The sequence below is a fragment of the Thunnus thynnus genome, chromosome 22 (genome assembly GCF_963924715.1).
Source record: "Thunnus thynnus chromosome 22, fThuThy2.1, whole genome shotgun sequence".
In the NCBI taxonomy this organism is placed as follows: Eukaryota; Metazoa; Chordata; class Actinopteri; order Scombriformes; family Scombridae; genus Thunnus; species Thunnus thynnus.
The window spans coordinates 22,788,486-22,814,057 of record NC_089538.1 but is presented as its reverse complement, the minus strand read 5'-3'; the positions used below and the strand labels follow the sequence as shown (position 1 = coordinate 22,814,057).

The following is a 25,572-nucleotide window of genomic DNA, read 5'->3' as shown; positions in this document are numbered from 1 at the left end:
ATTATCACATTGAAAAAATAAATTATATATTTTCACTCTGAATTACAAAAAAATCAGTTATAGTCTATATTTAGCTTAAATTTTTCCAACACTTCTCTAACAGGGTCAATTCAATGTGAAATCTTGAAGGATACTTCTTTCACTTTATTATTAAAACAATAATTATTTAGAATACAACAAGCCTTTTTCCACTGTAAATTGCCCATTATTGAAGACCAGAAGAAGTTTGCTGCAGAGAGTGTAACACTGCAAATCATGTTTGAGGAAGTGTGACAGTTGTTGCTGGCAGAGGAGCATTGGTGACGCAGCGTGAATGTTACAGTATTATGGTCATTTTTTCCACTGTCAGAGGGCTTGGTGTAGTCTCCCTGTGGACTGTAGGCACAGATGTATCTGTTTGACTTCATCTGTTGACACAGAACACACGTTTACTGAAAAATAACTGTACAATAAGGAGGTCTTCGTTTTTGTGTTTGACAGCGAGCGAACACACACACGCGAACACAAACATTACACTTGCTAAACATCACCATGTTAGTTTGATGATGTCAGCATTTAAAGCATGACAGTCACTATACAGTCTCACTGCATGGCTGTAGACGCTTGTTCAAGTATTGTTCGATGTCTGTATCGTTTGTGTTGATGTGACCTTTTTTATTAATATTTCTTTGTTTGTTGATTATATTGTTTTAAAAAACAAGGAGGAAAACTGCTAATACATGAAATGGTTACCGTTTGTATGTGAGGAGGAAGCCCTGGTTGGATGTTGCCAAAGGCGGGGCGGCTAATGGGGTTTATCTGTGTTGCACACACACACACACACACGATTTCTACTGAAGAAGGGAGGGGATGAGAAAACATGTAGGAAGTAAAGTTGAAAGTATTAGGTCTGTTCACAGACTACATTTTAAAGTCGACAGAGCAGAAGGAGGAAAACAGCAAGTCTGAGGCAGGGTGAGTGTTAATATTAGGACTGCAAATAATGAGCACTGTCATCTTTGATCAATCTGCCGATTATTTTTCTGATTAATTGTTCATTTGATGTAATCACAGTCTTCAAACGTTTCCTCTTTTCTTTTCCTGTTTGCTGCGTCCTCACAGCGATGTAACGTGGCTCGCTGGTTCGGTCAAAATAGAGAGAAGTCACAATTAAGAACAAGACAGATGTTTATCTGAAGTCTGTTTGTTGGATTTAACCAGAGTTTATTTTTAAAGTGTATCTTTATTTTTGTGATGGCTAGAAAACACGCATGGTTGTAGTTAAAGTAATATAAACTAATAGCTGCTAGCTTGAGAGGATTGATTGTATTTATTTATTGGGACAGTGCACAGTTTTTAACATAAATGATGCACTGCACCAGAGTTAGCTCAAAGCTAATTTACATCCACAGTCCCCCACAATCAAAACATACAACAGCATAACAACAGACAGTACAAAGCAAAAAACACACAGAACACACCATACAAAATACAAAGCTACACACAACAGCACATCACATACACCCACAATGTCAATTAGAAATTAATAATGTAAACTTGTCAAGGTATGACTGGGCTTATTATACTGTGTATGTGTGTGTGTCTCCAGTGTTACTGGTTTACCTCCCAGACTTGTCAGAAGAGGAGGACGGAGTAGAGTATCTAATAGCCAGCAGTCTGTTTATGAAGAGTGACCGGTCTAAAGATGATCCTCCAGACTTCAATAATGAACCCGGACCCTCAGACACAAAGTAAGTGACTGTTTCTACTGTAAACTGACTTGAAGGTGATGACAGTGTTTTAATGTCATTTAAAAACACCACTGACTGACAACCCACACTCCACTACAGCCATTTCCACCAGTTATTAGTGAGTGCCAAGATCTTCTGCAGCAACCTTAGCCATCTAAATATTAAGTGGCACCTGATGTATTTAGCAAAGCTGTGCAGCTCATAAAACGTCTGTAAATGATACAGTCAAACTACATGCATGAATCAGACTCTACAAACTGAGTTTACATGAGATAAATGTTCAGGATATGTGTTATATTCACAATGTTTACACTTTTAGAGGCTCAGATCTGTTCACTACATACAAATACAAAAAGAACCACAGATGCCATATTCATAGTGTGTACATTGGTTGTTTTGTTATTTGGTATTCAAACACTTGTTTGTGAATATGGCATAAAAGTACAATATCACCTGGAATGATGAAGGCTTTAAGCTGGGTTCAGCATTACCAGTTAAAAACAAAAAGCCCAGTTCTGACACAAACACTTAAACCTTGTTTCTTATTTGCAGAACAGAAAAAGCTCCAAAAAGTGTTGAGTTCTGAAAATTCTTCATACAGTCATCAAAATCACAGACTTAACCTGCTGACTTTATTGATCTTCTCTGGTGTCACAAAGAGCTCAAAGAGAAATAACTTACTATCAGCATCATAAGTTAGGACTAGAATGTGATTTATCATAACTAGAGACAGACAGAAAGGATGAAACATGATGAAAAAGTGTGATATTATTGGAGGACAATCACCGTGTTTCACTTGTTTCACTCATTTTTTGGGGGGGGACTTCTGGCTTACAGATCATGTATAAGATCACTTCCTTAATGGTTTTGCATCCAGCAAATTGATTTAACAGTAGTTTAATTTTTAATTAATGACTAAATCACATGTGTACCTTACTATTAAAATCCTGTGGTTTGTTCCTTTTGCTTTCACAGAACAAAAAAAGACACAAGAATGCACTTTGAGACAAGACCATCATTTTCAGACACTCTCGGTTGACAGCTTTCACACCAGCGTTAACAAGCCAATAAAAACACATAAAGACACCAGAGTTCATTGAACCATAACAAACAGGTGAGTTGGGAAAGCAGAAGACTGACTGGACTTTGTGGTGAGATTACTTTGTCGACTAATGTTTAAAATTGAACTTTTATTCTCAACATTTAGGCCAGAAAAATGTGCATTTTAACAGGTAAATTTGGATGGAAAGCTCCAGAACAGCTACTGAGTAGACTTGCGGTGAGACATTTTGACAGAAGATCCTCTTGAGTTTCTCTGACACTTTAACGACTGTGGCCAAACTGGGCTTTTTGTCAAATCAGTCAGATACAGTAGAAACACAATGAGTTTCTATTGGCAGACAGACAGAACTGTTCTCTTATCAGTGTTCTCTTATTTTACCAGAGAGCCAAGATGATGAGGAGTGACCTCCTCAACATTCTGGATGATTTAAGAGACAATGAATTTGACAACTTCAAGTGGCACCTGAAGGATGAAAAGGTGGGTGACATCCCACCCATCAAAGAGAACCCGTTGTCGAAGGCAGAGAGGCGGGACACGGTGGATCTGATGGTGCAGAAATATGAATTTGCTGGAGCTGTGGAAGTGCTCAAAAGCATTTTAAAGACAATCAGCAGGAATGATCTGGTGAGGAAGTTGCCAAACATCGGCTCAGGAGCAGAAGGTCAGTCACAGGAGAGACAAACATGAAATTACATCCAGACAGCAGGTCTGTGAGGAGGAACACCCTGTATCTTTATGTATTTTTACTTTATATGTTTTTTAAGATAATTGTAGATACAGTCCAGACAGTAAGTATTTGGACAGTAACACATACTCTTTTTTTGTTCTTCAGGCTCTTTGCTTCAGTGCATTTAATTTAAAATAAAATAATTGATACTACATTAAAATTGCAGCTTTAATTTGAGTAGGTTTATGTCAACATTGAAAGAACTGTGTGGAGGATATAGACCTTTTAACACATAGTGCCCAAATTACAGGAGTTCAAAAGTAATGGGACAGATACACATGAAGTCAGACAAAACAATCATATAACAACACAGATAAAACCATGCCCAAACCGTTGCCTACAGTAAATCTGTTAATAGCTCCTCCACTGACCAACAGACACTGGTGGCTCTGAGACATATAGTTCTTCCTGGAGGCTGGTTTCACACTGCGGGTAATTTGGGGGGTTGTCATTGGATTATTTAAAGATTGTGGGTGCAACTGTGGAAAACATGAATGAACTCTTGCCAGGTGGGCAGTGACATAATTCTGATAGGTAACTGTTATTGGTTACTGTAACGGGGATTGGGTATTGGAGAAACCTGATTTCCCCAAGTAGATTTTTCATGGAGAACATCAATTTCTATGCCATGTATGCACATTACATATACTGGACAAAAGACTTTAGATAGGGAAAGTGGAGCAGCTGAATGAAAGGAGAGATCATTGCACAGAACGATTCATCCTTGTATTTAAAGTCCAAGTAAAACTGAAACTAATACAATGTATCCTCTATAAGTCTAAATAAGTTGGTTTCCACCCCTTAACATTTTACTGTTTGTTGAATTCAGAGACATTCATGTTGAGAGGAAAAGCTCTGACTCAGACATACAGAGCAAAACACAACGAAAAATCAGGACTGATAAACATCTTCTATCACTAATGCTGATAAAATAAGAAAGGCATGCTTTAAGAATAAGATCAGTTAGAGGAGAAATCTGATCACTGATTTGTTGCTTGTATAACACAGTACAGTAATCAGTTCTGTGCATGTTAATACGTTCCCTGATTACCCACGTAACCTGGTTTCTCTCAGTAACCTGGTTACAGAAGCAAATGTAAACACATTGATGGGTGTTCAAATCAATATTTTTCTTTTCTTTCAGCAGAAAGTGGTCTGCAGGAGATTTTAGCTCTATATAAGCTCAGTCTGAGGATGAGATTACAAAATGTGTCTGAAGGAACTGATGAAGAAGGAAATGAAACCCTCCTCAACAGTATCTACACTGAGCTCTACATCACAGAGGGACAGTGTAAAGAGGTTAATACCCAGCATGAGGTGTGGCAGCTTGAGAAAGCTTCCAAGATGGTGACCCTCCGTGATACTCCAATCAATTGCCACGACATCTTTAAAGCCTTACCTGACCAACAGAAACGCATCATCAGAGTCGTTCTGACGAATGGTGTCGCTGGCATTGGAAAAACCTTCTCAGTGCAGAAGTTCACTCTGGACTGGGCAGAGGGCTCGGAAAACCAAGATGTCACTCTGGTGATTCTGCTTTCGTTCAGGGAGCTGAACTTTATCAAAGATGAGCAGTACAGTCTTCTCATGTTGATCCATGATTTCTATCCAACATTACAGAGGGTCACAGCTGAGAAGTTTGCTGACTGTAAAGTTTTGTTCATCTTTGACGGCCTTGATGAAAGCAGACTTTCATTAGATTTCAATAACAGGAATGTTGTGTCTGATGTCACACAGAAGACATCAGTCAACGTGCTGTTGACAAACCTCTTCAAGGGGAATCTGCTTCCTTTGGCTCTTGTCTGGATAACTTCTCGACCTGCAGCAGCCAATCAGATCCCTCTGACATGTGTTCAAAGGGTAACAGAAGTACGAGGCTTCACTGATGCCCAGAAGGAGGAGTATTTCAGGAGGCGATTCAGTGAGAAAGAGATGTCCAGCAGAATCATCTCACACATCAAGAAATCCAGGATTCTCTACATCATGTGTCACATCCCAGTCTTCTGCTGGATTACTGCTACAGTTCTGGAGCACATGTGGGCTACAGACCAGAAAGGGGAGCTGCCCAAGACCCTGACTGACATGTACTCACACTTCCTGCTGGTTCAGACAAAGAGGAAGAAGCACAAGTATGAAGAGGGACATGAGTCAAGTCCACAAGTTCAGACACAGAGTAAGAAGTATGAAGAGGGACATGAGACAAGTCCACAAGAGCTGACAGAGGCTGACAGGGAATTTCTTCTGAAGCTGGGTAGGCTGGCGTTTGAACATCTGGAGAAAGGAAACATCATGTTCTACCAAAAAGACCTGGAGCAGTGTGGTCTAGATGTCACAGAGGCCTCTGTGTTCTCAGGATTTTGTACAAAGATCCTCAAAAGAGAATATGGGATCTACCAGAAAACAGTCTACTGCTTTGTTCATCTGAGCGTTCAGGAGTTTCTCGCTGCAGTCTACATGTACCACTGTTACACCAACAGCAACACAGAGATACTGGAGCAGTTCCTGGGGACAAAATACAGTGACTTATCACCCAATGTCTTCCTGATGGGAGCCATGGAGAAATCTCTCAAAAGTAAAAATGGCCACCTGGACCTGTTTGTTCGCTTCCTCCATGGCCTCTCTCTTGAGTCCAACCAGAGTCTCTTAGGAGGCCTGCTGGGTCGGACAGAGAACAGTCCTGCAATCATCCAGAGAGCCATCAACAACCTGAAGAAGATCTATACTCATGATATCTCTCCTGACAGAAGTATCAACATCTTCCACTGTCTGATGGAGATGAACGACCACTCAGTACATAAGGAGATCCAAGAGTTCCTGAAGTCAGAGAACAGATCAGAGAAGGAACTCTCTGATATCCACTGCTCAGCTCTGGCCTACATGCTGCAGATGTCAGAGGAGGTTCTGGATGAATTGGACCTGAAGAAGTACAACACATCAGAGGAGGGACAACGGAGACTGATCCCAGCTGTGAGGAACTGCAGAAAGGCTCAGTAAGTCCAGATGTAATAAGCATTATCAATCAGTCTAGATTAGTAGTTTAGTTCTTCAAATATAAATAATATAAAATCTTTATTATTGTTAAAATAGTGCTCTACTTGTGTATAGCCAAAATAATATGTCAATTATATTTCGTCACAGATGTTCTTGAGGTGTTTCAAATATTGTGAGTGCAAATAATGTTGATTTTTCAGTTGGTTGAGTTTATAGCTGTCAAGTTAATGAACAGTTATTCTATTTATTTCTAGTAATTATTGGATTTCACAATTTTTTTCTTCTGTTTGTCCTCTTTTGGGTGACAGAGGTACTATTCAAACCTAGTAAAACAAAGGACTTTAGAGGTTGTGGTTGAGGTGTTATTACAGCAGCAATGTATCAACATATATCAGTATTTTACAGTTATCCATGAATGCAGTAAAGTTATTATTGCATAAATATGGCTCTGTAAATATTAGTTAATCACACACACTGTTTTTACCACTATGATTAAGAGTTTAAAATAAGATCTGTATCATTTTCCAAAGGTGATTTCTGAAGTCAGAGAGAATTGTTCCATCATCATTTTTTTCTGAATGGTTTCTGAGCTACTTCATAGTGAGCACAGGGTACAGCAAATTAGCAAACTGTTTCCATTAAGTCAGTTATACAACAATATTTAAAGTTTGCTAAAATTAACCAACATTAGCCTCCGTAAACTACTGGTCATATGAGACAAAACCCCTGAGTGTGTTGAACCAGGTCTAATGTTGTCAAGCCATTTGTTTAATTTGTGTTTGTAAACAGTCACTAAATTTTCCTGCTTATGGATGTGAACCTGACAGCAACAGGTAGCAGGCAAAGAGAGATGATCTTTCTCAACTGTAACTGTTACTTAGTTGAACTGAGTAAAAATATCCTGGAATCAAATTAAAAATGGTGGGCAGTAAAAATGCTTTTTGTAATCAAGATAGCCTCATGCTAACGTAGTGGAGACAGACATGGGATCAGATCACACAGACAGACAGACTGTGCACATTATGGAAGCCTCAATGTAATTCCATTTTCTCTCCCTTCTTCTACAAGATTAAAGCAAAACAAAGATTAAAACTCTGCAGATATTGGAGTGATAAGAATTATTGTTTCATTTAAGCACAGTGAGATACAATTAGTTGAACTAATAGTACTCTAGTAGGCTACTGGTAAAGAAGCATTCCATATTACTACAATGTCCACGGTTCAATTTCGGCAGCAGACATTTGTTGCATGTTATTCCCTGTCTCTTTCTCCTCTTGTTCCCTGATATCTCTTAACTGTCGCTTTTCATTGAAAGAATAAAACGCCCCAGATTTTTTTTTTTTAAAGATTAGCTGAAACACTAATGTAAAAAAGAAATGCTAATCAAAATATGGAACGTCAAACTGTGTCGTCATCAATTGCATAAAGTAAATATAAAGTGTCCTCTTTCATGATAACATATGTTGTAATATATGTGTCATTACAGACTTTCTGACTGTGGACTCTCAAAGACTCACTGTGATGTTGTGGCCTCAGCTCTGAAGTCCAACCCCTCGCATCTGAGAGAGCTGCAGCTGGGTGGAAATGAGCTGCAGGATTCAGGAGTGAAGCTGCTGTCTGCTGGACTGGAGAGTCCAAACTGTAGACTGGCAGCTCTGGGGTCAGTTCACTGGCTGTCTGTCTGGCTGATTGTTCATCTTAATGTTCAGTAGCACTCTGACCAGTTGCCACAGGAGTGCCTGGCAAATTAGAAGTGTAATGAGAACAAAACATGATTTTTTCTCTTTTATTTGAATACAAATGCAAATAATTTTGCTGCCTCAACTACTCTCAAATACAGATACAAATACAAATAGTGACCTCTCTGCACATCCCTGACAAGAAGGACACTGAGAAATCATTGCAGGTGTATAATCCATGATAACACGCTGACAAGTCACTCTACTCATGATGATGAGCACATAGTAATGTTGAACTGCACATATAAAACCTGAACACATCTGATTGGATTATGAATGGAATTGTAACTGCACAACAACAAACAAGAAACCTGGTTTCTGTAATCAGGGTCAGGGATTAGAGAAACCTGGTTTCCACAGGTAGATTTGCCCTGGAGAACTCTGATTTCTTTGTCATGTATTGGTTTTTTACATATGAGCATGTGCAGGATAAAAGACTGCAGACAGAGACACTTTCATGTTGTGAGGAAAGGCTCTGCTCTGTCTGTCATCTTCTCACTGTGCTATCAGTCTGCTTCAACACAAACACTCACACCAAAAACATCAAACAAAAAGTCAATAAGCAGCGTCTTCTTTCAATAATACAGTTCAAATCAGTGCGCCTGGCTTCCAGAGTAAGGTCAGATTTATTGGGAGAAATCTGAGTACTGACTGGCTACATGTACACAAGGATTTACAGTAACCAGGTTACTACATAAAATGTAAACTGACACTGATTGATGAGGACATAGTAATGTTGAACTACACATTCATAACCTGAAAACATCTGATTGAATGGATTTATCTGCATCATTTATTCTTTATTCAGATTGGAAGACTGCAGTTTGTCAGAGATCAGCTGTTCTTCATTGGCCTCAGCTCTGAAGTCCAACCCTTCCCATCTAAGAGAACTGGATCTGAGTGACAACAAGCTGCAGGATTCAGGAGTGAAACTGCTGTGTGATTTTCTGGAGAGACCACACTGTAAACTGGAGACTCTAAGGTCAGTTCTCTGTTACTATTGTTAATCTTAATGTTTAACCACTGAACCTAACTGCACTGTACAGAGTTTAGTATGTTATTATGAGAGGTGACTGATTCTTAAAGAAACTAGAAAATGTCCACTGTTAGTTGCTAAAGTAAATTAATATTTATAATTGTTAGTCACATCTATATACTGAAGATCCTCTCAACTAATATCTGTTTTAAATTGATAAAGTTTTCTTGCTGTAGGAGAACTATTTCTTTAATATATTCTTTAATGTGTTTAATGAATAATGTCTGATCATTGATATTGATCCTTCAGAACACACACACACAGAGGGACACAGAGAGATCAATGCAGGTGTTTAAAGTATTTCTGATGAATCAGTGTTGACTTGAATAGGTGTCTGGATGTTTTGGTGACATTTGGATGATGTCAGTAGAAGGCTGACATGGTGTTTTACAATAACACAATGACAAAGTTACTCTTCTCATTTTAGAGAAAAGCTCATTGGACATAGTAATGTTGAACTACACATTTAAAACCTGAACACAACTGATTGGATTATAAATGTATTTTAATCCTCATCCTCATCCAACATATTTAACATACAGGGACTACTGACTGTGGTCTCCGTGGACCCCAGGAATCAACTATTGTAAGAAACAACCATCATAGCAGTGTGTTGACTTATTTCTTCTCAAAACACTATTAGTTATGTAATTAATGTCACCTGAAAAAACAGATTATTATTATTATTGGAAAGTTACAGTTAATTTGCATGTTGTGTAAAAAAAAAATGCAGTTCGTGGAAAGAGCACATTTGGAAATCTGTGTCTGCTAGATCTGTCTTTCTCCTTCAAAATGACTGACAGAGTGCTTCTGGGGTCCTCTAGAACCCCAATGCATTGGTACTTTTAAAAAGCACTTATTAAAACAGAAACAATGATATGAAGACATTAGGAACAAATTAATTGACAAAGTCATGAAAGATGAGAATGTCAGAATAAAGCACCTGTGAAATATAACAAAAAGTATACCTCTACAGTCTGCAGGTACCCCAGTCAGTACGATTAGGGTTAATCTACATCATTTATTCTTTATTCAGATTGAGGGGCTGCAGTTTGTCAGAGATCAGTTTTGCTTCTCTGGCTTCAACTCTGAAGTCCAACCCCTCCCATCTGAGAGAACTGGATCTAAACTTCAACAAGCTTCAGGCTTCAGGAGTGAAGCTGCTGTGTGATTTTCTAGAGAGTCCACACTGTAGACTGGAGACTCTAAGGTCAGTTCACTGAGTCACTGTATTACTATTGTTGATCTTAATGTTTAACAACTGAACCTAATCTGTGTACATACACAACTTACATTCATTAAGTTATTTTCTGTTTTCCATATTTGATTTTTTTTATTGTACAAAGTTTAGTCTGTAGTTATAAAAGATGACTGATTCTTAAAGAACCTGTAGAAAATGTCCACTGTTATTTGGTAATTGTTGTTTAAGTAAATTAATGTCAATCATTTTTTGAGTCAAATCTGCATACAGAAGATCCTCTCAAGTAATATTTGTTTTAAATTGATCATATGTACTTGCTGAAGCAGAAATATTTGTTTATTATATTCTTTCGTGTGTTTTAATGAATAATGTCTGATCATTGATATTGATCCCTCAGAACACACTTACACACAGAGGGGCACAGAGAGATCATTGCAGGTGTTTAAAGTATTTTTAGGAATCAGTGTTGACATGAATAGTTGAATGTTGTGGTGACATTTGGATGATGTCTATAGAATGCTGACACGATGATGATCCACAATAACACAATGAAAAAGTTACTCATCCCATCTTAGGAAAAAAGCTCATTGATGAGGACATGATATTGTTGAACTACACATTAAAAACCTGAACACATCTGATTGAATTATAAATGGATTTTTATTTACATCAATCATTCTTTTTCCAGATTGAGGGGCTGCAGTTTGTCAGAGATCAGCTGTGCGTCCCTGGCCTCAGCTCTGAAGTCCAACCCCTCCCATCTGAAAGAGCTGGATCTAAGCTGCAACGAACCGCAAGATTCAGGAGTTAAGCTGCTGTGTGATTTTCTGGAGATTCCACAATGTAGACTGGAGACTCTGAGGTCAGTTCACTGACTGTCTGTTACTATTGTTGATCTTAATGTTTAACAACTGAACCTGATTTGTGTGCATACATATCTTACATCCATGAAGTTATTTTTCTATTTTCTATATTTATTTTTTACTGTACAAAGTTTGGTCTTTAGTTATACAAGATGACTAATTCTTAAAGAGACTAGAAAATGTCCGTTATTAGTTGTTTAATTAAATTAATGTTTATCAATTTTGGTAAAGAGTCACATATATATACAAAAGATCCTCTCAAATAATATCTGTTTTAAATTGACCAGGTTCACTTTCTGAAGGAAAATTTTTTCTTTATCATATTTTAAATGTGTTTTAATGAATAAAGACTGATCATTTACATTGATCTTTCATAACACACACACACACATACACACACACACACATACACACAAAGGGAAATCAAGATATCAATGCAGGTGTTGAGTATGAATACAATATTTTTTATGAATCAGTGTTGACATGAATAGGTGTCTGAATGTAGTGTTTACCTTTGGATGATGTCTGTGGAAGGCTGACATTATGATGACCCACAATAACACAATAACAAAGTCACTCTACATGAGGACATGGTAATGTTGAACTACACATTTAAAACCTGAACACATCTGTTTGGATAATAAATGGATTTTTACCTACATCATTTATTCTTTATTTAGACTTAGTTGCTGCAGTTTGTCAGAGATCAGCCGTGCTTCTCTGGTCACAGCTCTGAAGTCCAACTCCTCCCATGTGAGAGAGCTGGATTTGAGTGGAAACAAGCTGCAGGATTCAGGAGTGAAGCTGCTGTGTGGTTTTCTGGAGAGTCCACACTGTAGACTGGAGACTCTGAGGTCAGACACTATTTTTCACTTCTGTGCTGAGATTAATATGATGTGAAAGTTGTGGTGACACTAAACTGCAAATATAAAATTGTTATGCTGATCCACACTGAATATCTTAATGATAGATTCTTTTTTCTTCTTCAGTGGTTTAGTCCATTGACCACATTTCAGAGCAATCTTGAGCTGCACATTTAAAACCTTCATATAACAAGAAAAATCTACACTGGGTAATTCACTCTGAACCTCTGAAACTTTTGATTTTTATATTAAATTTCACCTTCACTTTAAATTTTGTTCTTTAAACATTTAAACCAAAAAACTGCAGTGTTTATACTGACTGAATATTAACATGAGATGCTGTGATTTTTATGGTGACACCATTCCATTAAATGTAAATATACAAATGTATTGAACATCCCTTTCCTCCTATTTTCCCAAAATCCATCCTGACATATTTGGTATCTTTGTAAATGTTGGGATTTCAAGTAGAATATTAAATGACTTTCTGTAGGGGTTTTTTCATGTGTTGGCTGCACAATCTGATTTTGCATAGATGGGATCACTTGTTGAGCTGCAGAGTTTAAGAGGTGAAGTCACAGCGTCTTTATTGAAGTAGCAGCATGTTGTCATTAATATTAATGAGAGCTCCTTTTCACTGTTTGTTTTTGACAGTTTTAACCTGCATCCTGTTGGGTTCCGGTGTTTGGAGTTTCAATTTTCTAAACTTCTGCATTCTGAATCTTCTTCACCTCTGAGCAGATTATGAAACACTGAATGATTTGAAGCATGATCTTTGTCTTCTAAAGTGACATATTTATTCTTTATCCAGACTGAATCTCTGCAGTTTGTCAGAGATCAGTTGTGCTTCTCTGGCCTCAGCTCTGAAGTCCAACCCCTCCCATCTGAGAGAACTGGATATGAGTGACAACAAGCTACATGATTCAGGAGTGAAGCTGCTGTGTGATTTTCTAGCGAGTCCACACTGTAGACTGGAGACGCTGAGGTCAGTTCACTGACTGTCTGTTACTATTGTTGATCGAGTGAACCTAATTATACTGTAAAAAGTTTAGTCTGTAGTTATAATAGATGACTGAGTCTTAAAGAGACTGTAGAAAATCTCCACTGTTAGTTGTTAAAGTAAATTAATGTTTATCATTTTTGGTAAAGAGTCACATCTGTAGGTGAAAGATCCTCTCAACTAATATCTGTTTTAGATGGGTCAAGTTTACTTGCTGAAAGATAAATATTTCCTTATTATATTTGTTAACATGCTTTAATGAGTAATGTCTGATCATTGATATTGATCCTTCAGAACACACACACACAGTGATGAGGACATAGTAATGTTGAACTACACATTTAGGACCTGAAAACATCTGATTGGATTATAAATGGATTTTTCTCTTCATTATTTATTCTTTATTCAGATTGAGGTTCTGCACATTGTCAGAGATCAGCTGTGTCTCTCTGGCCTCAGCTCTGAAGTCCAACCCCTCCCATCTCAGAGAGCTGGAGATGTGGATCAACACACTGCAGGATTCAGGAGTGAAACAGCTGTATGATCTTAAGGAGAGTCCACACTGTAGACTGGAGACTCTGAGGTCAGTAGAGAGTTTGAGTCAGTCTGTGCTGGGCTCAGCAGTATTGTATTAGAAACAGTATCAAAGCAAAGATCCAGTATTACCTGGTGAACCTCCAACCTTCTCAGTGGTTGCTTTCCTCATTGAAGCTGTGAGAGGAGAATGGTGACAGGTTTCAGTATTGGACAGAAAGACAGACAGAGAGAATAGTCAGCCAATCAGTTCAGTCAGAGGCTTGTTCTGATCGTGTGTTTGGGTTGATGTGAAAATGACTCTTCTTGTTGCGTTCATGTCTGCAGAAAATAAAGCTGGATTATAGCTGACAACCTTACAAGATGTACAGAGACAGTGGTCCTCATCATCAAACTGTTGTACCATCAAAACTGATCTGAAAATGTTTGTTCTCTCATTTCATCACTAAATAATTTATCAGTTCATCCTTGTTAGAGCTCTAAAATCAGCCTGACGGAAGCCTGCAAATCACTGGCTCTTATTTCACAAAACCATCATTGCGTGTAGTAACTATGTGGTTCATATACAGATGAGAACCTCCACTGAAGTCCAGGAATCACAGCAGGTGTTAAGCTGAGAGCTGTGACCGATTGTCATGTGATGATTAAACAGCAGGAAAGATCTTCAAATTCCACAGAAACTCTGTAGCTTTGAAACTTTTATAACAGTTCACATGTATCAATAGTAACAGTGGAAAATATCCACTGTTTGTTGTAAAAGTAAATTAATGTTCATAATATTTGGTAAAGAGTCACATCTGTATACAGAAGATCCTCTCAACTAATATCTGTTTTACGTCAAGTTAATTTCATGAATATTAATATAGAAAATAAAGTTAAATATTATTTGGATTATGTTAGTTTTAATATGTTTTATTGAATAATGTCTGATCATTGATATTGATCCTTCAGAACACTCTCCTGGAGAACTCTGATTTCTGTCATGTATTAGCTTTTTACATGTTAGCATCTAAAGTCCAACTCTAACTGAAACTTACACAAAGCAGCCTGTAGAAGTCTAAATAAGTTGGTTTCCAGCTCTGAACATTTAAGTATTTGTTAAATTCAGACATTTCCATGTTGTGAGGAAAAGCTCTGCTCAGTCTGTCCTCTTCTCACTGTATTAATATCTGCTCTGACACAAACACTCACACCAAAAACACAAAACAAGAGGTCAGAAAAAAGCGTCTTCTCCCTTATTACAGTTCAAATCAGTGAGCCATGCTTCCAGAATAAGGTCAGATTTAGGGGAGAAATCTGATTACTGATTTGCTGCATGTACACAAAGATTTACAGTAACCAGGTTACTACATAGAAAGTAAATACACTGATTGATGAGGACTTAATAATGTTGAACTACACATTTATAACCTGGACACATCTGATTTCATTATGAATTGATTTTTATATACATCATTTATTCTTTATTCAGATTGAGTCTCTGCATTTTGTCAGAGATCAGCTGTGCTTCTCTGGCCACAGTTCTGAAGTCTAACCCCTCCCTTTTGAAAAAGCTGCATGTGAGTGACAACAGTGAGCTGCATGATTCAAGAGTGAAGCTGCTGTGTGATTTTCTGGAGAGTCCACAATGTAGACTGGAGACCCTGAGGTCAGTTCACTGACTGTCTGTTACTATTGTTGATCTTAATGTTTAACAACTGAACCTAATTTGTGTACATACATAATTTACATCCATTAAGTTGTTGCTAGTTATGAAAGATGACTGATTCCTATGGAAACTGTAGAAAATGTCCACTTTTATAATTTACTTTAACAACAAATTAACAAATGTCTTTCATTTTTGGTAGAGTCACATCTGCATACAGAAGATCCTCTCAACTAATATATGTTTTAAATTGATCAAGTTTACTTGCTTAACGATCATTTTTTAAATTATGTTTTTTATTGTTTAATGCGTAATGTCTGATCATTGATATTGTTACTTCACAACACACACAGAAGGAAGGTGTTTTAAAGTATTTTTTTATGAATCAGTGGTGACATCAATAGCTGCCTGAATGTTGTGGTGACATTTGGATGATGTCTGTAGAAGGCTGACGTTATGATGATCCACAATAACACAATGACAAAATTATTCTACTCATTTTAGGGAAAGGCTCATTGATGAGGACATTGTAGTGTTGAACTACACATCGAAAACCTGAATACATCTGATTGGATTATGAATGTTTTTTTATCTACATCATTCATTCTTTCTTCAGATTCAGTGGCTGCAGTTTGTCAGAGATCAGTTGGGCTTCTTTGGCCTCAGCTCTGAAGTCCAATCCCTCCCATCTGAGAGAGCTGGACCTGAATGAAAACAAGCTTCAGAATTCAGGAGTGAAGCTGCTGTGTGATTTTCTGGAGAGTCCACACTGTAGATTGGAGACTCTGAGGTCAGTTCACTGACTGCAACTATTGTTGATCTTAGTGTTTAAAACTGAACTGTACTGTACAAAGTTTAGTCTGTGGTTATAAAAGATGACTGATTCTTAAAGGAACTGAAAATATCCACTGTTAGTAAATTAATGTTCATAATTTTTGGTAAAGCATCACATCTGTATACAGAAGATCCTCTCAACTAATATCTGTTTTAAATTGATCAAATGTACTTGCTGAAGAAGAAATATGTCTTTATTATATTATTTAATGTGTTTAATGAATAAAGTCTGATCATTGATAAAGATCCATCGGAACACACACACACACACACACACACACACACACACACACACACACACACACAGATCAATGCAGGTGTTTAAAGTGTTTTTTATGAATCAGTGTTGTCATGAATAGGTGTCTGGATGTTGTGGTGACATTTGGATGATGTCTGTAGGAGGCCAACATTATGATGAGCCACAATAACTGAATGACAAAGTTACTCTTCTCATTTTAGAGAAAAGTTCAGCGATGAGGACATACTAATGTTGAATTACACATTTAAAACCTGAACATGTGATTGGAATATAAATGTATTTTAATCTACATCATTTATTCAGATTGAGTTTCCATTGTATAAAGCTTAGTCTGTAGTTATAGAAGATGATTGATATTTAAAGAAAATTGTATTGATGCTGATTGATGACCACATGATTATATTGAACTACACATTTAAAACCAGAACATATCTAATTAGATTATAAATGGATTTTTATCCACATCATTTATTCTTTATTCAGATTGGAAGACTGCAGTTTGTCAGAGATCAGCTGTTCTTCTCTGGCCTCAGCTCTGAAGTCCAACCCCTCCCATCTGAGAGAGCTGGAGTTGAGTGACAACAAGCTTCAGGATTCAGGAGTGAAGCTGCTGTGTGATTTTCTGGAGAGTCCGCAATGTAGACTGCAGACTCTGGGGTTAGTTCACTGACTGTGTATTACTAGTGTTGATCTTAATGTTTCACAACTGAACCTAACTGTGCTGTACAAAGTTTAGTATGTATGTATAAAAGATGACTTATAATTTGTGTATACACATAACTTACATTCATTAAGTTATTTTTCTGTTTTAACTTTTTTTTTACTGTACAAAGTTTAGTCTGTGTTATAAAATATGACTGATTCTTAAAGAAACTATAGAAAATGTTCACTGTTAGCTGTTAGAGTAAATTAATGTTTATCATTTTTGGTAAAGAGTCACATCTGTATACAGAAGATCCTCCCAAATAGTATCCGTTTTAAATTGATCAAGTTTACTTGCTGAAGGAGAAATATTTCCCTATTATATTCTTTAATGTGTTTAATGAATAATGTTTGATCATTGATAATGATCCATCAGAACACACAAACACACACCCATACACATACAGACACACAGAGATCAATGCAGGTGTTTAAAGTGTTTTTTATGAATCAGTGTTGTCATGAATAGGTGTCTGAATGTTGTGGTGACATTTGGACGATGTCTGTAGAAGGCAGACATCATGACGATCCACAATAACACAATGACAAAGTTACTCTTCTCATTTTAGAGAAACATTCATTGATGAGGACATAGTAATGTTGAACTACACATCTAAAACCTTAACATGTGATTGGAATATAAATGTATTTTAATCTACATAATTTTTTCTTTATTCAGATTGAGTCACTGCAGTTTGTCGGAGATCAGCTGTGCTTCTCTGGCCTCAGCTCTGAAGTCCAATCCCTCCCATTTGAGAGAGCTGTGGTTGAGTGACAACATTCTGCAGGATTCAGGAGTGAAGCTGCTGTGTGGTTTTCTGGAGAGTCCACACTGTAGACTGCAGACTCTGGGGTTAGTTAACTGACTGTGTATTACTATTGTTGATCTTAATGTTTTACAACTGATCCTAACTGTACTGCACAAAATTTAGTCTGTACTTATAAACGATTACTTATAATTTGTGAACATACATAACTTACATCCATGAAGTTATTTTTTCTGTTTTCCATATTTTAATTTTTACTTTACAACATTTAGTCTGTAGTTATAAAAGATAACTGATTCTTAAAGAAAATGTAGAAAATGTTCACTGTTAGTTGTTAGGGCAAATTAATATTTGTCAATTTTGGTAAAGAGTCACATCTGTATATAGAAGATCCTCTCAAATAATATCTGTTTCAAATCAATCAAGTTTACTTGCTGAAGGAGAAATATTTATTTATTATATTCTTTAATGTGTTTAATGAATAAAATATGATTGATAAAATTGATAATGATCCATTAGCACACACACTCACACACACACACACACACACACACACACACATAGAGGGACACAAAGAGATCAATGCAGGTGTTTAAAGTGACAAAGTTACTCTTCTCATTTTAGAGAAAAATTCATTGATGAGGACATAGTAATGTTGAACTACATATTTAAAACCTTAAAACATGATTGGACTATAAATGTATTTAATCTATATAATTTATTCTTTATTCAGATTGAGTTCCTGCTGTTTGTCAGAGATCAGCTGTGCTTCTCTGGCCTCAGCTCTGAAGTCCAACCCCTCCCATCTGAGAAAGCTGTGGCTGAGTTTCAACGAGCTGCAGGATTCAGGAGTGAAGCTGCTGTGTGATTTTCTAGCGAGTCCACACTGTAGACTGGAGACACTGGGGTCAGTTCACTGACTGTGTGTTACTATTGTTGATCCTAATGTTTAACAATTAAACCTAATTTATGCACATACATAATTTACATCCATGAAGTTATTTTTTCCATATTTAAATTTTTTATTGTACAAAGTTTACTCTGCAGTTATAAAAGATGACTGATTCTTAAGGAAGCTGTAGAAAATGTCCACTGTTAGTTGTTAACGTAAATTAATATTGATACTTTTTGGTAAAGAGTCACATCTGTATACAGAAGATCCTCTCAACTAATGAGAGGAGATATGAGAAATATCTGTTTTAAATTGATCAAGTTTACATGGTGAAGGAGAAATATTTATTATTATATCTTAATGTGTTTTCATGAATAATGACTGATAATGGATATTGATCCTTCAGAACACACACATGCACACACTTGGAGGGACAAAGAGAGATCAATGCAGGTGTTTAAAGTATACTTCATAAATCAGTGCTGACATCAATATGTGTCTGAATATTGTGGTGACATTTGGATGATGTTTGTAGAGGGCTGATGTATTGATGAGGCTTACACACCCAGTAATCTAGTCAGTATAACTTTACTTGGCAGTTGCATCATTATACCACATCCGGTTATGAGGCTCTGGCCTGTTAGATTAGAAAGTATACAACAGTAAATATCAATACAGGTGACATTATGATGATCCACAATAACACAATAAAAAAGTTACTCGACCAATCTTAGGAAAAAAGCTCATTGATGAGGACATAGTGTTGTTGAACTACACTTTAAAAACCTGAACACATCTGATTTGATTATGAATGGATTTTTATCTACATCATTTATTCCTTATTCAGATTGTGTCTCTGCAGTTTGTCAGAGATCAGCTGTGCTACTCTGGCCTCAGCTCTGATGTCCAAGCCCTGCCATCTGAGAGAACTGGATCTGAGTGAAAACAATGACCTAGATGATTCAGGAATGAAACTGCTGTGTCATTTTCTGGAGAGTCCACACTGTAGAGTGGAGATTCTGAGGTCAGTTCACTGACTCTAACTATGTTGATCTTAATGTTTAACAACTGAACCTAATTAACCGACATTTATAACTTACATCCATGAAGTTAATTTCCTTTTTTACATTTAATTTTTTTGTACGAAGCTTAGTCTGTAGTTGTATTGTATTGCATTGATGCTTATTGATGAGCACATAATAATGGTGATCTACACATTTAGAACCTGAACATATCTAATTGGATTACAAATGGATTTTTATCTACATCATTTATTCTTTATTCAGATTGAATGAATGCAGTTTGTCAGAGATCAGCTGTGCTTCTCTGGCCTCAGCTCTGAAGTCCAACTCCTCCCATTTGAGAGAACTGTGGCTGAGTATCAACAAACTTCAGGATTCAGGAGTGAGGCTGCTGTGTGATTTTCTGGGGAGCCCACACTGTAGACTGGAGATTCTGAGGTCAGACTCCATTTTTTTACTTCTGTGCTGAGATTAATGTGATGTGAAAGTTGTGATAACACTAAACTGCAGACATAAAGCCAATATCATGCTGATCCACATTGACCATCTTAATGGTAAAGTGTATTTTCTTCTTCAGTGCTTTAGTCCATTGACTGTGTCAGAACAATGATGAGCTGCACATTTAAAACTTTCGTATAACAAGAAAAATCCCACACTGGATAACTCACTCTAAACCTCTGCAACTCCTGATTTTCACATTCAAATTCACCCTTACTTTAAATTTCTTTCGTTAAATTTAAACCAAAAAACTCAGAACCCAAATCAGACAGCCAATATAATATCCAGTATTTACTTGTTCCAACACTTCTGTGAAGCTATGCAGTGTTTATACTGGCTGAAATATTTAATGCAAGATGCTGTGATTTCTTTATGGTGACACCATTCCATTAAATGTAAATATTGTAGATATACTGAACATACTGTTTCTCCTATTTTCCCCAAATCCATCTTGACATATTTAGTATCTTTGTAAACGTTTAGATGTTGAGTAGAATCTGAAATAAATTTCTCCTGGCTTTTTAATTGTGTTTGGCTGCACAACATGAATGTGTATAGATGGAGTCACTGATGTAGCTGCAGAGTTTAAGAGGTGAAGTCACTATGTCTTTATTGATGTGGGAGCATGTTGTTATTAATATTATGTCATGATTCCTTCTTACACCCTGTTTGTGATTCCCTTGCCCTCTCTGTCTCTGTCTAGTCTTTGCCATTTCTCCAGCTGTCCACTAGACTCCCCCAGACTTTTCTTACTGTTTACCATACCCACCTGCTCACCTCTTGCCACTCAGTAATTGTCTGCACCTGCTGCCCATTCTCTCATCAGCTCCTTAGTACAAATACTGGTCTCTATCATCCATTCCCTGCCAGTTCATCTTAGTTTCTTCCATGGACTCTGAAGTTTTCACCAACCTGATCCTGCTCCTGATTCTGCCTGTTCCTGTTCCTGACTGATCCTGTGGTTTAGACCCTCGGCCTGCCTGCCTGCTTTTTCCATTTTGTCTGCCTGATTCAGACGGATTCCCTGTTAGGACCTTCCTGTCTGCTCTGGCTCCCCTCTGTGTCTCCTGTTCCCTGCAGTCCCATCTGCTCTGGCTCCCCTCCGTGTCTCCTGTTCCCTGCAGTCCCATCTGCTCCGGCTCCTGTCCCTGTCTCCTGTTCACTGCAGTCCTGTCTGCTCTGTCTCCAGCCCCTGTCTGCTGTCCCTCATCTTGTCAGTCCTGCTTCCCTGCCTTGGACCCCAGCTCCTACCCAGCTTTCACAGCTTTCACTCCATACCTGCTCCCCTTGCCCCACTCTGCCTCAGCTCCTGGTTCCCAGCTTCCAGCCCAAGCCCCAGTCCCAGGTTCCCAGCTACCAGTACTAGTTTCCTCTGGCCTGCTTTAATAAATACCTTGCCCTTCCGTGCCCGTCTCCTTGCCTCTGTGTATCTGCACTTGGGTTCACCTGCTCTGCCCCCACATATATTAATATTAATGAAAACTCTTTTTCACTGTTTGTATTTTAACTGTTGACAGATTTTTAACCTGCATCCTGTTTGATTCAGGTGTTTGAAATTCCCATTTTCTAAACTTCTACATTCTAAACCTTCTTTAGTTCTGAACAGATTATGAAACACAGTTCAAGCAGGAAATTTGTCTTCTAAAATGACTTTATTCTTTATGATTGCAGATTGAGTTGGTGCAGTTTGTCAGAGATCGGCTGTGCTTCTCTGGCTTTAGCTCTGAAGTCCAACCCTTCCCATCTGAAAGAGCTGGAGCTGAGAGGAAACATGTTGCAAGATTCAGATGTGAAGTTGCTGTGTGATCTTAAGGAGAGTCCAAACTGTAGCTTGGAGATTCTGAGGTCAGTAGAGAGTTGGAGTCAGTCCAAGCTGGTTCCAGCAGTATTGTATTAAACACAGTTAGTATCAAAGCAAAGATCCAGTCTTTCCTGGTGAACCTCCATTGGCTGCTTTCCCCAGTGAAGCTGTGAGAGGAGAATAATCTGAATTGATCAGAATCAGAATCAGCTTCAATTGCCAAGTAGGTAATCAGATAACATAAAATTTTAGTTGGTGTTGTTATGGTGCATAGTGGTCAAAAATATACAAAAGATATACACAAAATTAAGGGGTCCTAAATAATTTAAAAAGAAGAAATTACAATAGAAGAAAAATGTAAGATATGAATATAAAATAAATAAATAAAACAGGAAATATATTTTGATGAGAGGAGCAGCTATAGATTAAAATTGGAAGTTATTATTTTTATTAAACCTTTATTTAACCAGGTGAGTCCCGTTAAGATTACAAGATCTCTTTTTTGAGGGAGCCCTGGCCAAGATAGCAGCAATACAGTGTTTCAAAGGACATACAAGAAAACATTAAAAACACATAAAATAAAACATACCGTAGCTACTCACAGAATCATATGCCTAAAAAGACAGACAGGAGGTGACGCATCTAGCTAAGGAAGCAATTACAAATTCAAATTGAATTTGCGTCCAAACCCTTCCCTAAATTTTTAAATGCCCTCATCGAGATCAGCTCATCTAGATGCAAATCTGTCTGCAAGCGGTTCCAGGCTGCAGGGGCAGAGAACATGAAAGCCTGTTTGCTAAATTCAGTGTGAACCTTAGGGACGGACAATAGGAGGGTGTCATATGAGTGTAAACAATTACTAGTTTTGAGTGAGATATACTCACAAAGGTAAGAGGGGACCGGACCAAGGATGGACTTATAAATAAATATGTACCAGTGAGTGAGTCTGCGCAAGGCCAATGATGGCCACTGAACTGTGGCATGTAAGGTGCAATGATGAATGAGAGCTTTGCAGCCTGTGACAAACCTCAGAGTGCCATCGTACACAGTATACAGCTAATGCAAGTATTGGGCAGAGGCATGCATGTACAACAGAACACCATAGTCAAGCACCATAGTTGATATTAAACAGAAGAGAATGCAATGAATGTACAGGGTATTGACCAGGAGTAAACAGTGTATGCAGTGTGCATAATTTATAATAAGTAATACAGTTGCGTTCATGTAATGGCCATGTAGGTGCAGTGATGATTTGTTCATGACTATCAGCAGTTTATTTCCTCTGTGTACTTCAGTAAAATCTGCAGAGTAAACAGACTTTTGACATGTTAATATGAGAGCTGAAAAGGAGCTGGCTATGCTTCACAGCTGTTCCACTTCTGGTCTGAACAGGATCTGAAGTCCTTGATGGTCTTTATACTGGATGTGCTGCATCACTGACTGACAGCTGATGAACTGAGTCTCACTAAACACTGATTTATTACCTCTGTTGTTTCTTCTTCTCTCATCAGCTGGACGGGGTGGTCTTAGTGTGAGTGAGTGTGTTGAGAGAGGATCAGCTGTATCCTGATGATCCATGTGGACTGGAGTCTCAATCTGGATTTTGTCATCTTCACTTAAAGTGGCTGTTTCCTTCTCTTCTGCGGAACCATATGGCATTAAGTAGTAACCGCAGGTGTGTTTTTGGACCTCACTTCCAGAGATCAAACAGTGTGTCTGTTAGGGATGTACAGAGAGCCCAGTATTTGTATTTGTATCTGTATTTGTTGAGCCAGCAAAATTATTTGTGCTTGAATAAAAGTGGAAATAGGCATAGCAATCCTGTTTTTGTTTTTATTACACTTCAAATTGTAGGATATTAAAGTGTTAAAAATAGGTGTTCTTCAATAAACTATTACGCAAAGTAGGGTTACCAAACCAGGTCTCAAACCCCAATCTTTCAGACCACGGACAACTTGTGCTGACCACTCAACAAAAGCTTAACTCTGCCACACAGACCTGCAGCTATTTATACATTCATGACACAGAGATAGATGGAGTGGAGCAGAGGAGAGAGATGGAGACAGCGATGTAACCTCACTATGGCTCCACCCCTAATTGCTGTGTGACATCATGCTAGCACAAGCAAACAGTGAATCAGTTGTGTGAACAGTGAGTCTGTTGTGTTAGGTCCACCTTCCATCTCTTGCGGCTCAACCACTGGGTGATGGAAAATGCATCACTAACTGTGCCACTTGAGATTTGAATGTATGGAAAGTTGTCTTTGACACCTGGTTCGTAATAATCATAATACTGTAAATGCAAGAGCTGTCATTAGTGGGCCATAGGCTCAATCAGCATTGTGTTACCTAATTTGGCAATAGATAGTGACTTAATAGACATTTGTTTAAATGAAAATCTACAAGATTATAACTTTAAGTACAGCCTGCAGACACCCACATTAGAGGACATAATGATGTCTTATGTTGGTGAATGCTCTGTTTTGGTGCTGCTGGATCTTGGTGCAGTTTTTGATAATGTAGACCACAGCATCCTGACTGAAATCCTCAGGGAGTGGGTCAGTGTCTCTGGGAGTGCCTTGGACTGGTGATATTCAGCTATATGTTTCTTTTAAGCCTGCTACCATCTTATCATTTTTACATTGGCTTCCCATCAATTTTAGGATTTATTTTTAAGGTTCTTGTTGTTACATATAGAGCCCTGCATGGTCAGGCACCTGTGTACATCTGTGACCTGCTCCATCCTGATATCACCAGTAGGTCACTTAGGTCTTCTAACTGGGCTTACTGGTTGTCCCTCGCTCCTGACTAAAAACAAAAGGTGATCATGCCTTTGAAGTTGTGGCTCTGACATTGTGGAACGCTCTTCCACTAGATGTATGATCTGCGGTCTCTGTTGATGCCTTTAAAAAGCAGCTGAAGACTCATTTATTCAAACTGGCCTTTGTCTCTCCTTGTGTGGTCTAGTGTTTGTAATTTTGTGTATTTAATGTCTTTCTGTTGCTTATATTCTATTTTTTTTCTTTATTTACTGCTTTTTATAGTCTTATTTTTTAATAATTTTACTCTTGTGAAGCACTTAGTGACTTTGTTCTGTAAAAGGTGCTATACTAAATAAACTTTACTTAGTTACACATGTCTTTTGTCTTGTTTCCATATAATGCAGAGAGAATATAACCTGTATCACAGGTTTCCTTTGATAGTTTCTTATATTGTTTTATGTGTCCAATAGTATTTTGTATGATATATGTGGAGAGGAGTGTTGGTATGTATCTGCCGTGTCTGGAGGCTTTGGATTGAATTTAGACATCCTCTCTTCATTTCTTACACAGGGATACTGAAGTTCAGCTGCAGTTGTCAACCAAAAAAGCTCTTTACAGTTATGGTTAACCTGAGAAATGACTGA

General features: G+C 37.7%; 1 protein-coding gene across 10 annotated transcripts; it reads left to right on the top strand.

Annotated features, from left to right (window-relative positions):
- The first annotated feature begins 831 nt into the window (after positions 1-831).
- LOC137174984 (NACHT, LRR and PYD domains-containing protein 12-like) lies at positions 832-25,296 on the top strand. Of its 10 annotated transcripts, none has more exons than XM_067580564.1 (20): positions 2,731-2,844; positions 2,938-3,009; positions 3,175-3,454; positions 4,668-6,510; positions 7,998-8,171; positions 9,059-9,232; positions 10,323-10,496; positions 11,176-11,349; positions 12,031-12,204; positions 13,025-13,198; positions 13,623-13,796; positions 15,219-15,395; positions 16,009-16,182; positions 16,969-17,142; positions 17,867-18,040; positions 18,688-18,861; positions 19,694-19,870; positions 20,133-20,306; positions 22,038-22,211; positions 23,679-25,296. In XM_067580564.1, the coding sequence occupies exons 2-20, from the start codon at positions 2,947-2,949 to the stop codon at positions 23,695-23,697; spliced, it is 4,821 nt and encodes a 1,606-aa protein (XP_067436665.1). In that variant the 5' UTR covers positions 2,731-2,844; positions 2,938-2,946; the 3' UTR covers positions 23,698-25,296. The 10 variants fall into 10 exon arrangements, with proteins under 10 accessions (XP_067436668.1, XP_067436667.1, XP_067436665.1 ...); XM_067580565.1 differs by having other exon boundaries at positions 4,665-6,510; positions 19,709-19,870; XM_067580563.1 differs by having other exon boundaries at positions 4,665-6,510.
- Positions 25,297-25,572: the final 276 nt, after the last annotated feature.

Bases quoted from the DNA above. Each gene is read 5' to 3' on its own strand.
- LOC137174984 (XM_067580563.1), top strand. From the start codon at position 2,947: ATGTGCATTTTAACAGGTAAATTTGGATGGAAAGCTCCAGAACAGCTA. The intron at 16,183-16,968 runs GTCAGTTCACTG...TTCTTTATTCAG, and splicing joins TGTAGATTGGAGACTCTGAG to ATTGGAAGACTGCAGTTTGT. The intron at 17,143-17,866 runs GTTAGTTCACTG...TTCTTTATTCAG, and splicing joins TGTAGACTGCAGACTCTGGG to ATTGAGTCACTGCAGTTTGT.